Here is a 15,050-nt window from a genome sequence, read left to right on the forward strand (position 1 = left end):
TGGCCAAAAAAAATAAAGTTTATACTGTAGATTTTCTTTACGCTTCTGCTATATATACCACTGACCCCCATATCCTCACTGTATACTCACACCAAAACTGAACATAGTAAACAAAAAAGAAAAATACCTATTTTATACCTATGTTATTATAATAATAAAAATAATATGAAATCATTTAAATGTCCTGATTTGATGTTTACGGTTTTACATTCCTCAATAATGTTACAATAATTGTCATTACGTAAATAGAAAAAAAAGTATATTGGAATTATTTCTTTAGTTTTATTATTGGTTAAAGTCAAGCGAGAGAGAGAGAGAGAGAGAGAGAGAGAGAGAGAACTGGACGAGAAATGTGTGTGTGAGAGAGAGAGAGAGAGAGGGGGAATGAAATTAGAGAGAATTGGATGAGGTGTGTGTGTGAGTGTGTGAGAGAGAGAGAGAGAGAGATGAAATTAGTGGGAAAATCGGACAATGAATGTGTGTGAGAGAGAGAGAGAGAGAAAAGAGAAAATTCAATTAGAGAGAGAATTGGATGAGGATTTTGTGTGTAAGAGAGAAAAGAGAATCTGACGAGGTGTGTGTTTGTGTGTGTGAGTGTGTGTAAGAAAGAGAGAAAGAGAGAGAAACGAAATTAGTGGGAAAATCGGACAATGAATGTGTGTGTGTGTGTGAGAGAGAGAGAGAGAGAGAGAGAGAAGGAGAGCGAGAGAGAGAAAGAAGGCAATAGAGAGAGAGAGAGAGAGAGAGAGAGAGAGAGAGAGAGAGAGAATTGGACGAGAATGTGTGTGAGAGAGAGAGAGAGAGGGAATTAAATTAGAGAGAATTGGATGAGGTGTGTGTGTGTGAGTGTGAGAGAGAGAGAGAGAGGAGAGAGAGAGAGAGAGAGAGAGATGAAATTAGTGGGAAAATCGGACAATGAATGTGTGTGAGAGAGAGAGAAAAGAGAAAATTCAATTAGAGAGAGAATTGGACGAGGATTTTGTGTGTAAGAGAGAGAGAGAGAGAATCTGACGAGGAGTGTGTGTTTGTGTGTGAGTGTGTGTAAGAAAGAGAAATTAGTGGGAAAATCGGACAATGAATGTGTGTGTGTGTGTGTGTGAGGAGAGAGAGAGAGAGAGAAAGAGAGAGAGAGAGAGAGAGAGAGAGAGAGAGAGAGAGAGAGAGAGGCAAGAGAGAAGGAGAAGGAGAGAGAGAGAGAGAGAGAGAGAGAGAGAGAGAGAGAGAGAGAGAAGAAGGTAGGGTTATTACTACACACATTATAAAAGAATAATAAGCAGCTTGAGCTCGGAGCTGAATGGTCACAGCCTGAAAAAATACACGTGGGTGATCTACTGTATAAACACTAGCAACCAAATAGTTGTACACACCTGCTTATAAAGAGTCTCCTTCATGTCTATTACTTTATTATAACTAAGACTACAGAAAAAAACATTATCAGTTGTGTTCTAGTTTTCAGCTGGTGGTGTGTGTAAGTGTATAGAATGAATGTGTAAAATATTTTGTATAAAACTATCAGTATATTTAGATGAAATACCAGATATCATTAAAGAAGAATGTGAGATAACACAGCTGTCGATCCCAGACCTGGGAAACACCTGTAGCTGATCATGAAGGGAAAGTAACCGAGTTAAATCAGAGGAAACACAGAAGCATGAAGGTCAGAGAGAGACTTCAGGCCTGGGATTGAGAAACACCGGGTTTCACGCTGCATGGCTTTTTCATCTACCACAGCGGAAATGGAGTGGTCTTCATCTGACATTTGTGTTGGTGATTGCGGTAAAATTGGTCCTAGTTTTTTTTTTTTTGCAATGAAAAATACCCACCGCTCTCAAAAAGGCAACATGAAACCCAAATTTGTTTACAAAAATATTTGGGTTGAATATGTGTGGAAAGAAATGAGCGGTACTATCTACCCTGAATCGCTAATGTAATGGTGTATATGACCGCTACATTAGCAGGAAGGTTCAAATACACACTCGAATATGTGTGTGTGTTCGGGAATTTTGAGTAATCCCACCATCTCATGGTTAGCATTGTAATATTTGAATTTAGGGTTTATCTCAATGTCCTCATCAGGATAAAGCTGCTTCTGAAGATGAATGAATGGAAGCAGTAAAGGAGCGGTGCAGGCACCACGTACACTTCATTATTGATGAATGTAGAAATCAGAGAAGGCTAGAAAACTTGACCAGGAACTCTTTATGGAACAAAAAAATATACAGTATCATTTTCTTGCTTGAATATAAAAGATCAATATTTTTCATAATTCATTTGTGCAAATTTAAACACGTTTCACTCTCATTAATCTTCTGCTTTGTCTTTTTTTTATTATTAATAGTTGGTTTGTTGTCATCATGCAGGGTTTTGCCCAATTCACAAAAAAACAACGCATGTAGATTTTCTAAAAAAAAATGTCCAGCACATTATACACTTCCCAATCCCCTGTACATTGACGCAGCTCCCCGATCGACCAATCACGTATCGGCAGCACAGTGCGTAAAAACCACGCAGACCATCAGTCATCAACCTGAAGACAAGGTCTGATCTTTCAGTTTAACTGCAGCATGACTGGTGGGACCAAATCGGCTGCGGTTTTAGTTTTCCAGACAATTTCACACAGGATGAGTGACGGTTCCGTGGGAGATAAATGGAAAGATTGGGTCGAGCTGCAAGCAAGTTAATAGTAACTCAATCACGCTTTACAGCAGTGGTGAGCGGAAAAGCAGTGCAGCATGCACAAGACATCAAACCGAAAGGGAGATGATCGACAATAGCAGAAGACCTCATTGGGACAAGAACAAGAATCTGAGATTATAATGGGCACAGACTCAACCAAAAGGTAGAAACTGGAAAAGACTAGAAGTCTCCAGTGGGTCTGCGCATCAGATTCTTGATCTTGGCTGACACGAGTGAAGCCTGATAGCCTTCTGTGGTGGTAGCAATAGTTTTGATGTGCGGTGCATTCTGTTATTTTTGCTCCTTATGGCTGTAAGGACTGCTTTTTTTGTGTTACTACACACGGTCAGCTCAGGCCAGCCTGGTCATTCTCACGTCATCTCTCTCAACGGTAGAACGTCCACTTTTTCACACCGTTCTGTGTATCAAGAGATTGTGTGTGAAATTCCCAGGAGATCAGATCATTCTAAAATACTCAAATCAGTCCACAGGTACCAAGCCACCATCAAAATCCCAGAGATCAAATCTCTCATTTGATGTTTACATGAACTTGAAGTTCTATACGGCGTGTTGCTGCTGATTGAATAACTGCACAAATGCAATATATATAACTTTTTTTTTCTTTCCCGAGAAATGATTCTCGACCAAATGTGGTTGTGTAATAAAAAAAAAACAAAAAACAACTAAAAAAAAAACCAAGACATTGTGGTTTTCCAAAACAAGATACTTTATAGTTGATGTCAAAGACAAATGTTAGAGCAAAGGTCCCAAGAAAATGTCTTCTGTAACAATGGAAAGAAAATCAAAACAAAGTGATAAAAATAATATGCATTTCTTACGTCTGTAAACCTAGAACTGCTCTCGAGCCACAGTGGTCATAGATATATTACTGGCTATAAAGGGAAGTACAGGCTGAGGATGACATACCTGTCAAACATCTGGAAAAAGCCCTTTGATGACTCCAGATGCTCTCCGCTCAACCCAAAAATACATCCAAAGGAGGTGGGGGGAGAAATATAGATTATATATATTATATATATATATAATCACACAGGCATAATATGTAGTGTGTAGTTCACCTAAAACAAAGTTCTACATAAATACAATAAAATCTGTTGTCTGTATGTCACAAGTGCTAGATAGTTTTGTTTTTTTGTAAAATATTCAAATGTGAAATTGTTTAGCTTTCTCTATTCTTTTTTTTTTTTTTTTTTTTTTAAACAAGTAAAAAGCACATGTCGGACACGAGTAGCATCGTTCTTTCTGCTTCCTGACCACAGAACAGACGAGTAAGCGGTCGTGTCCCAAGCCGTTCTCCGATGCTAGAAAAATGTCTCGTCCTACAGTGCTCATCGGTTGTGCAAATATGTTACAAGGACAGACGGGCATGCCGACACATAAACCATGCAGAGGTGGAGCAAAGAGAACGATACAGAAATGTACCCGGGCCCGAAGATAAACAAGCTAGGCCCAGATTTAATGGCAAATAAGCAGGAATGACAAAATGGTCAAATAAATGGAAAACAAAATAAATGGAATGTGGGTTTTCTTTTGTCGTTTATCTGAATGCTGGGTAGAGAAACCAAATATACAAAGATCCTGTTTGAGGAGAAATCAAAATAAAAAAATGGCTGCCATCGTTCAGACTGTTGTTACAAAGCGATGTGTGAGTTCTGGTCAAGTGAGCCATCTGAGCCACTACTTCATTAAGAACACTGATTAAAGCTCCGGTGAAACTCTCCATCCGTGACTTTTTTTTATTTGTGTGAATCGTTCAGTAAAAGAACTGAGGCGTGAAAAACTAAGAAAGGAACTGCAGCTTTTTTTTCTTTCTTTTTTTTTTTTTTAAGTGATCATGCTACAGTAGAACAATAACAAGTAAATCTTACTTCAAGTGCTTACTCGAGCAGCTGCGTAATACGCAATCAGCTGCGCAAGGAAATCGGATGCATCAAAGAGAAAATCTCGTTTGGTCTACGCCGACGAACTTGTCAGAACATTCATAGAGCAAGGCTGGAGCTTGGTATTTTTTTTGTTTTTTCAGTAGATATTACGCATCGAGAAGGTCGCTGTGTTATGAAGTGCCATGAGACTGTAAAGGTAGAACCAGTGCAGCGCTAAACCGACGGCAGCCAGGAGGAGAGAAGAGAGTGTACACTGAGCAGATATATGAGCATATCACCTTTCACTTCCAATTGTTTTTTTTTCCAAACATGATTGTAATTGTTTTTTTTTGTTTGTTTTTTTTTTTTTATAATATATATCTATAGAACATTTTTTTTTCATATATAAATCTACTATAAACAGAACATATAGTAAATACACAATTGTTGGAATCATTATACAAAGTAAAAATCTCAATTTCACCCTCCCAAAAAAGAAAACCAGAACCCCAGCATGTGTGTAAAAGGCTGCTGTCTAAGAGAAGAACTATGATCTCTAAGCATGTAAAACAACATTGTCAACTGTACAGAGTGTAACAGGGATAATCAAAAACAAACAACAAAAAAACAAACAAACAAAATGAGTATAAAAAAAAACCAAATAGGAGAAACATAACTGGCTGAATGGAGTAGTCATGCGGTATACCAATAAGACTTTTAAAACAATTGCCACTGCAAATCATGTCGTCCTTCGTTAATATGCCCTTCTCCCAGCTTGCGTATGAAAATATACAAAGTAAAAAAAAAAAGAAACGCGAGTTTGTACAATGACTAAGGTAGTTGCCAAGAGGCTGAACATGAGTTGGGGTTTTCAAACAAATCAGCCCGTCTTTATCAGTCCACAGTGTGATATGTGTTCAATCAGTGTCAAAGTGAAAGGAGTTGTTAGCGAGCATGCTTGTATATTTATCATATATATATATATATATATATATATATATATATATATATATATATATATATATATATATATATATATATATATATACACACACACACACACACACACACACACACACACACACAAAGGTAAATGGATCATTAAATGCATACATATGCTGCCATGCAGGTGCTCCATACCTACAGTATGCACTCAGCATGCGAGGAGTGTCACAGCCGTCTCCATGGTTTTAGAGTCCTTATCAGAGTGAAGGCTGGTGGTCTGATTACTTCCTGGATTGTGTAACACGTGTGCACGCTTTCTGTCTCTCCCTTATACATAATCACACCCATCCAGACAGTAGCACCTGCCTGTAGTGAAAGCTGTATGGACGTCCACTGCAGTGCTGTTAGGATTGCAAGAAAACATCACGCTGGGCACCAGCACTGAATCTACCTGCTGGAACATCTGAAGGCTCAACGGTATATTTTAAAATGGTTTTTCCAGCCCTTATGCTCATATTCGAAAGATGCCAATGAAAACTGGCCATCTGGACAGAAGGTTATCATCGGTGATTAGCTAGCACTATTCGTTGAAACGAAAATGAACACTGTGACATTCATACCTATAAAAAAAAAAAAGAAAAAAGAAAAAGTCTTATATCTGCAGTGAGAAAGACAGGAAAAGTATAAATAGTTCAATCATTCGACATTTTCTCATAAACCACAAAGTTGTAGAAGAAGATAAACATGTTAACAGTCCTATCATGTACGCCTGCGGTTTAGTGGCACCGAACTACTGGTTAGATCTCATGCTTTTAGTTTGCGTTCCTCTACTGGTCTACTGGGAATGGTGTTCAGTAACAGTGCATGCGAGTCAACGGAGACGGATGTATAGTTTTGGTCATAGAGTTCGAACAAGTCGCTACATTGGGCTGCACTTGCTCTCAAAAGTATCTAAAGAAATCAATTGAAAACCGCTCCAACAATGTTTGCCTGGATATGGCTGGCAACTACCTTCTTGGTTATTTCAAAGTTAAGTCCAAAGCAAGTATCGAAAAAATGCAGAGGAAAATAAATTGCCAATAAAATGATGATAATGTGTGTGAGACACGCACAAGTCTGCAGGACATTCCTGGTAAACATGCAAAGGGATTTCTGTCCTTCGGGCCTCCAGCCATTCCGCTCCTGGAAAAAAAATGGAGGAGGGGGCGGAGGGACCCGATGGCCTTCCCCTTATGGAACTAGTTTAAGGCAATGTTCTTCTCAAATCATCATTAAATCCACCGGCTCTGTAAAAAAAAGGCACAAGCTCTCAGTGTCTCTCTTGTGTGTGTTAGAGGGGTTTCAGACAAGCTGCTTTGTCAGCCTTCCTCCATACATCCTCTACATTTTTCAACCTCTCTCCCACCCTGCCCATGTCTCCGGCCTCTCCACTCAACCATTTCAAAAAAGCATCCAGAAGTAACTTTCAGAAATGTTTTTTTTTTTTTCCCCCCAATTCGGAATGAAACAGCACCAGTCACTTTTCCATCCTCAAGAAAAGACAAACCAAATAAAACAACCAAAGAGACAAGAAATAAAACCAGACGAGGACATAGCCATGACAATGTCCACAGTTGAAACCATGCGGACGTTAGTGGCCATGAAAAGAAGAGTTTGTTTTTTTGAAAGCACCAGCTCTCGCTTCTAGCAGTGAGTCGCAAGTCCACATCCTGTTTGAAAGGCGGGCGTCTGTGCGGACAGAGCAAAGGCCTGGACACCCTGCTCTAGACAGAGACAGACTACAACTGCGGAGGTTTTCCACACTGGTGTGCTTGGATATTTTCTGGAGACATCTTCGGTCTGTTTTGCTTTCGGTGCTGAAAAGGCACACGGAGGCAGCGGTGCCGTGGAGCCTGGAGCGGCCAAAATGAAACATGTGGAGAGAGCAGAGTGAGGTCGCACACCATGGAGAGGCTGCGAGCCAAAGGAGGTCACCCAGTCAAGTTGGTCACCTGTCATCTACAGTGTTGGTTCTTCCTCCATTGGCTCTTCTTCAGACCTGCGACACATAAACAAACCCGTTATTTGTCACGGACTACACCACTTACACGTGAAGCCAATGCAGTTGAACAAATAGAGCCCACCTTTTCCCGATGTTCTTGGTAGCTACAGACAATGAGGCCATGGCGGTTACAGTCTCAGCCTCATCTGTCTCGCACTTCTGAGCCTCAATCAGGGAGTAACCCATCGTCGAAACACTGCGCTGCAGGCAGTGCCAGTATTTACCTTCAACACACGGATCAAAGAACAATGATTAGCTTCACAGAAATCGTTCTTTTAAGAAATGGTATGTTCGATCATTCGGGTTGGTATTCGACATAAGTGCAAGGTGTCCACTTACTATGGGCTTCCACAACTTTTTCCATGGAGCGCACAGCATTGAGATTGGGCCTTTGCTGAATAATCTTCTCGGGTAGTGGTTCCAACTAGAGAAAAGAGTTCAGAACATCATGTCACACAGAGTTTCCATGGCTCTACACCACTTCACTACTTTACATGCATGCAGTCTGGTTGCTGGTTTTATGCATCTCAGGAATTTTTTCCCCAAACTGCTCATCATGCAAAGTGTGGTAAACCTGTTTTGGAAGAGAATGTTCACTGGCAATTTTCCCGAACACATACGTTATCACACACTCACAAATAGGATACAGCACTACCAGACAACTGAGAGCTCTTTCCCAGCCAATCATGAAATATGGTGTCATAGGCTACTGGATAGTGCTAACAATTAACCACCCAGAAGCAGCAATTTTGATGTTTGGGCTATCTGCGGGACTATTGTCCGTTTGGCAAGAACTATCCACAAGTCTGGCGTCTATTTGACAAGACTTATCCACAGGCCTGGTGTCAGTTTAAAAGCGTTACCTGCAAAACTGGGGTATTTACATGACAAGTATCTAGCAAGGACAGTTGGAGAACGGGTGTTTTTTTGGCATGGTTATCAGCAAGACTTCTGTCTGTGTGACAGGGTTGTCTGAAGTGCTGTTGTAGTGCTGATGGTAAGCTGGCAGTAAGTTAAATGGCTACAAAATAATGTGGGGTTTAAGCATGTCCCAGTTAAGACCTACAGATGTACTTAGCACTTAGCACTTACTTAGCACAGTTCATAATCAACCAGGCTCACCACACACGACAGCCCACAATACTATACTGCATTAAGTTTAGTCTTAGCCAAGTGTGACCAGAGTCCAAAGCAAATGGCAGGGAGACAATAAACTATCTGAAGAACAATTCATTTTCACACCTTGGAAGCTGTAATGGCCAAAACCTTTTAGGTAAAAATGTAAAGACAGGAGTGAGGAGAAAAGAAAAAGGACACCAATGTAAAAACAATCTAAATCTTACAGTGTGATATGCCCTTTCCTTTGCAGACTTACGAAATAGGGTACCAAGAAAGCGGAGATCAGGAACACTCTGCTCCATATACGGTGTGAGAATGAGAATTACAGTAAGATTTGTTCCTGTACAAATACAGCACTGTTTCTCCTTCTCAAATAATAATCTATGAATGGAGAAGAACTAAATGGAGAAGTGTTCGTGCTTGACTTGTGGATGTCTGCCATGCACATTCAGTACCTTGCAACTGCATACGAGGAAAGCCAGAGTTAAATATGTGGCTGAAGTGGAGCCCAAGGGCTGTGGCTGGCCGACAGAACACCCATGCCAGACAATAGAGCACAGTGTTGAGCCACTGGCATTAAGCAGACTGGAAGTATGGCAAGCTTTATGAGAAGAGTGCCCAACCCTGCTCTCACGTTTGGCACCTGTGCTCAAAAGGGTGCACCATAACCAGACATTTCAGTGTGGAGAAGTTTCTGCTTTCACTCAGACAGGCAAGGCTTTTGCCCATATGCATAGTCCCATGTGGGAAGGTAATCAGTCATCTCTGTGTTTGTACAGCCAGGTGGTCATCTACTCATGGTGCCCTGTTGTGAAGCTTCCCTGTAGCTCACTTGCCGTCTCAGTCAATCTCTTCACATTCTGACAGAAATCTCTCAATGCACCTCACCACTGCCTCGACCCACTAACCCCAACCTGCTCCTCCCTATTGCCCTGTCCCACCTCCAGACCCTGCTGAGAGTCAAACCCTCACCTGCTCTGGCACAGACCATGGGGCCAGTCTGTCCATCACTTTGAAAGACGACCACGGTGCGTTGCTATAAACTTTAATGGGTCTTGTCAGCACTCTCCAAGCGGCTCGGCAGGTATGGAATGCGAGGCAGTCCCCAAGATACAGGGGTTATTAGAGTTCCTCCGACTCACCAAGCCAAGCGAGAGGACCCATACAGGTTTAGAGATAAGGAATCACTTTTGCACAGATTCAAATCTATCCTCTTGTCAAGAGCAATCTAAACCCATGGCACTGATATCAAAAGTGCTAGCAAAAGGCCAACCCGGGAAGAAGATAATGTCCAAACCAAAAGCTCCAAGGAAACATCATGTGCTGCTTCCAGAGAATGTATGATATATTACTTGAGAACATCACATAGATTATGTACAGTTCATGGTATTGCTTCTTAGGGGGGTTATTAGAAACATTCCTGAACTAATTACTGTGTATTATGTTAAGTTCGCAAACTGACCTTGTATCAAATTATTTGCGAACTGGGCGTGCATTTCCAAAGGGCACAACGTAGAGCTGGGACTCGGGAGGCAAAAACGCGCATGTTTACAGTAACTGCTAGGTAAACACATAGATAACCTCATCGGAGACTGGTAACAATTAGCCTATTAGGTTGTTGTTTATCAAATAATTACTAGGAACCACAGGTTGGAGAGCAACATCTGTTAGTGCGCGTTCAACAATTAGTCATGAGGTCAGAGTTGACTAACATCAGAACTCATGCATCATTCATGAGGTATTTAATGTGAAAAGGCTTCAGATTAGTCAGTGAAAAGCTGAAGCGGGAGAAGGAGGGGGAAATAAAATGAGATACAGGTCAGTGGCGACAAGGCTTACTGCCTTTTTAGAGGAGGAAACACAATCCTCATTATAGCAGAGCCTCATCTTTACTACTTTACCTTCCAATAAAACAGAATCTCTCTCACACTGGAGCAGCCAGTAAAAACCCATGATATAATGACCAGTCACACAGGAGAAGGCAGTGGTGGAAAACGATCTGCTCCTTCCTTCTCTATAGAGAACGGCATGAAACATGAGGTGATCGCAAGAAGAGGGTTCCGTAAATCTGACTTCATCAGGAGTAATCAAAATGTGTGGGCTTGAAACTGTATGAGTATGATGGGTTAATTTAAGGGCTCAGGCTAGCTGAAGCAGCTGCGCTCCCATATGAGTATTCAACGTACTCCAGAGCGTGCATATACCCACACATATACACACTCCCTCTCTTGTTCTATCTGCCTCATCACGAATCAGTGGCCAGCATTCCAAATCTGTTACACTGAAGCCTTTGTAAAGGCCGTGATAAAACACTTGCTTCCTGAAATTCTGATTACAGGGCTTTACTCTCTGGTTATTTGATCTGTTATCGAGTTTGGGGATTTCAACCCCGAGTCAGTTGTTGCTCGGGTCATCACATGAAAAGCCCTGCCAGGTTTTTGATGAACACATGCCACAACAAACACCACTGTTACTTATTAATCATGTGTGCCTGAAATTGGCACGCGATTCGTGGAGTTATTTTGCATGGCGGCAAAGCGGTCGGACTCGACTAATGAGCCGAGATGAGCTGAGCTCGACTGAAGGGTTGTGCAGGTTAGTGTTATTAATATCACAGCAGTGCTTTAGTGTTTGGAGGTATGTGGGGTTCTAGGTGAGAGAAGATTGCTTGGGGACCGCGGAAGATCTCGCACAGGAAGATCTCTCGATAACTTTTAATACGTTTTATGACGTGTTAGACTTTGAATGATTCCCTAATTTGCTTTGATTACTGCATCTCTGTATCTCGTTCTCTCGTAGTGACCCCATCTGCATAAAGTGTGAGTTTAACAGCTTGCAGATGTGGAACAGGGAACGCTGCAGAGCGAGCGAGCGAGCGAGCGGGAATCAGGGGTATGTCTGTAACTATGCTTAAAGATCCGACATTCTACACCCATCACACTCCCAAGGTGAGTGTTCACTGTAGGCGTCTGAAACATATCCGCAGAGCAGCAGTGATGCTTTTCGGATCAGTGGATAAAAATAGACCTACAACACTCCCACTTTTTTTATTTTTTTACTCCTGCCTGCTTTTTCCATTATCTGTCTTCCACTTCCTGGCTTTCTTCACCTGCTCCTTGTTACCTCTCACCTGCAGACCCATGCACTGTTGTTGCATTGCTTGAGATGCTGATCTCTATGCTGGGATGCATAATTTATAAGTAAGTACTTGTCCTGTTTATTTCTCCAACAAGAGCATCATCTAACCGGACTGAGAAAAGTGCTAGAATTACCTCGTTCTGTTCTTCTAACAACAGCTAACTTGAGTCCAGGAGTTTGACCTGGGATAATTTCAGATTTCTCCCCTTTGTAGGCTAAAGCAAATGACTAACAGCTTTTCTATTCATATATATATATATATATATATATATATATATATATATATATATATATATATATATTGAAATAGAGTAACACTGTACTGTATAAGCAGTAAATGAATAGAGGAGATATACTAAAATATCTCCCTGAAGGAGTTGTATTGTAACGGTCAAAATCGTGTGATTTGGTCAGGACGCCACATTGCCACCCGCGGAGCACTTGTGATGCGACTCTTTCTATTGAAATGAGACTACAGTGTCTCTTTTGCCAGGCTCCCCTGTGGTTGCAAAAACTGGCAGACATATTGTTCCTGACAATATGCTCAGAATGGAGAACTGTAACTGCTCAACTCCATATCCTCAGTCATACCGAAAGACCAGCTATACTCCCTGACCGTAGATTGTGCAGCTTTACAGTATGTTCTTACCTCGTTTCCTAGCAAAGCAGAAACACATGCTTCAGACGCATCGCAGATGGCAGTGAGGTCGTGACCCCCCTCGAGGGCGAGCACCAGGCGGCCCCCGGCCAGGCCCATCAGCTGCTTGGTCAGGTAGCCGAAACCTGCAGAGAATGAGAAAGGAAGTGTGAGTGGTGTTTAGAGCTCACCCGAGAGCTTTGCCACTTGGCCCTCCATTAAAGGAGTCAAGGACGTAGCACAGACAGAAAGAAAGAGAGGGAGGAAAAGAAGGGTATTACATCATATTTTTTCTTTTGTAAAAGAAGGCACCCAGGATTTAGTGGGCCCAACCTTATAATGAAAGGCAGGTTTGATTTTAATAAATGTGGCTCAGGATTTCGAGCTCCAGGCTGCTTTTGATCTTTGTTTGACGATATGCATCCTGCTCTAACCGATTCAGACTTCTCGAAGAAGCCTGTTTAGGGCAGATACATTCCCTTGCAGCACTTGGGAAAGAAACAGAGAGAGTGTGATAAAAAAGGGAATGTACAGTTGTGCAATAGGCCTGGACACAATATACAATCCAATGAATTGGGATCAGTTTGTACGTTCACATTATATAGTACATTCTCTGAGACACAAAATAAATTCGATTTATTTATCATGTAGAGCCACAAAATGTCCATCGTTGTGCACAGTTGAGGCTCGACGCATGTATGGCTAAGTACACGTGTGTGCATACAGGAACATGCATGTTTTCTTGTTCACCAGATACCTTGATAAACAGGAGTGTGTACAGTTGCAGTAAGGTCCAGATAAGCACGTGTGTGAGTGTGTATGGCTTTATAGAGATCAAGATAAGTGTGTGTGTGTGTGTGTAGGAAAATGGGTCTTGTCACAGGCTATTTGTCTGATATGAGACCATTCTGTATCACAATCAGATGGAAAGTGGACTTTATCAGCAATGTTGGTGCAAACGCAGGCTGAAAAGTGAACAAATGTTCCACTCAACAACAAACCAGTGTTTATTCTTTACTACGCATGCATTAAAGCAAACGCACAAGGACTGACACGAGGTCACTTCTGGAGTTAGATGTAATCTACAAAGCAGGCTTGAACATTACACTATACGGACAAAAGTACTGGGACTTTACATTACATTTCCCCTACACTTGAACTAGGAGACTGCAAATCTTGAATTTTGTGGCACATCTTCCCAGAAGAGTGGAGGTTATTAGAAGAGGAAAAGTGGAAAGGGATATCAAAAAGCATTTACGCATCTTAGGGGCAGGTATCTACAATCTTATGTTTATAAGGGCAGATTTGAAATAAAAATAAATGTTGAAACTTGGTAGCTTACATGTTTCTTTCCTTTATTTAAGCTGGACTGAGGAATGAGTTGAACATACTGACGAAAATACTTAGCTAAGGTTTGCATGTGTGAGTGAGAACGATGGATGTATTACATATTTCTGCATGTCCAAGTGGAACTTGGTCTCCTTTATTTGTGTGCCATCATAACCTCTACATGAACTGGAATGAGAGAATAAATCTTGTGATTTTGCTCTAGCGTTCTCAGGCCACACAAAAGAGAGGTGGTGACATGGACAGTGAGGGGAAAAAAAAAGAAGAAAAAGAAAATGACAGAGAGAGACAAAGAGACTCCTATATGAGTGACTCATTGTTTTGCAATGTCGTGTAAAAGCCTGGTGTGTGGGAGGACAGCAAAGACTGCGTGCTGAAGTGTTACTGCAGTACTAATGTGTCTGAGGGTACGGTTCTTTACTACTTACACTTGGCTGTGAGTTTGTATCCCCCCAGAGGAGGCGGGTGGCCCTCCACGGCATCGAACCCTGACGAAACCAGGACCACGTCGGGTGCAAACTCATTAGCAATAGGCATCACTATTGTCCTGCAAAAGAAAGGCACAGAGATACATGAGCTTTCTACAATCCACCACAGCTTTTACACAAAAGTCTGAACACTACGTCAGAAATACAGTATACTATGCTATAAATATAAGACTATAGTATACACTCTAGATATAGATGCAAAGGTTATACCTGATAACTGTAACCAAAATGTACAATATAAATAAATAAATAAATAAATAAATAAATGATTAATGGTAAAAACAGGCAACATGTCGACCATCCTGCAGTACAAGACAGAAGCTCTTAAAGTCCATTCAACCCTAAAATGATGATTTAAAGAAACAAACAGCCTTGGTCCCATATACACTAGAGCAGAATTACATTCTTCTCTTTGCATTTCCCAGCTTATTAGGAAGTTGGCGTCAGAGTGCAGAATTGGCCCCTGGAGCAGTGGAGCCTGGTAGTGCTGGGGCTTGAAGCTCTGACCTTCTGATCAGACACCTAACCGTTGCACCACCACTGCCCCCAAAAACCCGACCTTTTTGACTTTTCTTTGATGAAAATCATACAACTGCAATAAAGTATTGAACCATGTAGTTTATATCAACCATGAAAACACTTCAGCCCACTTACTAATTTATACCAGCTTCTAATATCTGCCATTCACTCTATTAGCTTACAAATCTCTGGCGGATATCTGTATTTCTGGCATGCAGCGCATTCAAAGTCAGAAAGAATGAATGACCGACTTCCAT

General features: G+C 41.3%; 1 protein-coding gene across 4 annotated transcripts in view; it reads right to left on the reverse strand.

The window, feature by feature from the left end:
* Positions 1 to 3,385: 3,385 nt before the first annotated feature.
* Positions 3,386 to 15,050, reverse strand: part of hdac4 (histone deacetylase 4) — a 165,824-nt gene continuing 154,159 nt past the window's right edge. For all 4 annotated transcript variants that reach the window (XM_046839337.1, XM_046839320.1, XM_046839328.1 and 1 more), the window contains 5 exons: positions 14,215 to 14,333; positions 12,452 to 12,585; positions 7,885 to 7,969; positions 7,628 to 7,769; positions 3,386 to 7,542 (listed from right to left, as the gene is read on the reverse strand). In XM_046839337.1, the coding sequence (XP_046695293.1) occupies positions 7,503 to 7,542; positions 7,628 to 7,769; positions 7,885 to 7,969; positions 12,452 to 12,585; positions 14,215 to 14,333 (520 nt within the window). In that variant the 3' untranslated portion in view covers positions 3,386 to 7,502. The remainder of the gene's footprint in view (positions 7,543 to 7,627; positions 7,770 to 7,884; positions 7,970 to 12,451; positions 12,586 to 14,214; positions 14,334 to 15,050) is intronic.

This window comes from Silurus meridionalis, chromosome 3 (genome assembly GCF_014805685.1).
Source record: "Silurus meridionalis isolate SWU-2019-XX chromosome 3, ASM1480568v1, whole genome shotgun sequence".
In the NCBI taxonomy this organism is placed as follows: domain Eukaryota; kingdom Metazoa; phylum Chordata; class Actinopteri; order Siluriformes; family Siluridae; genus Silurus; species Silurus meridionalis.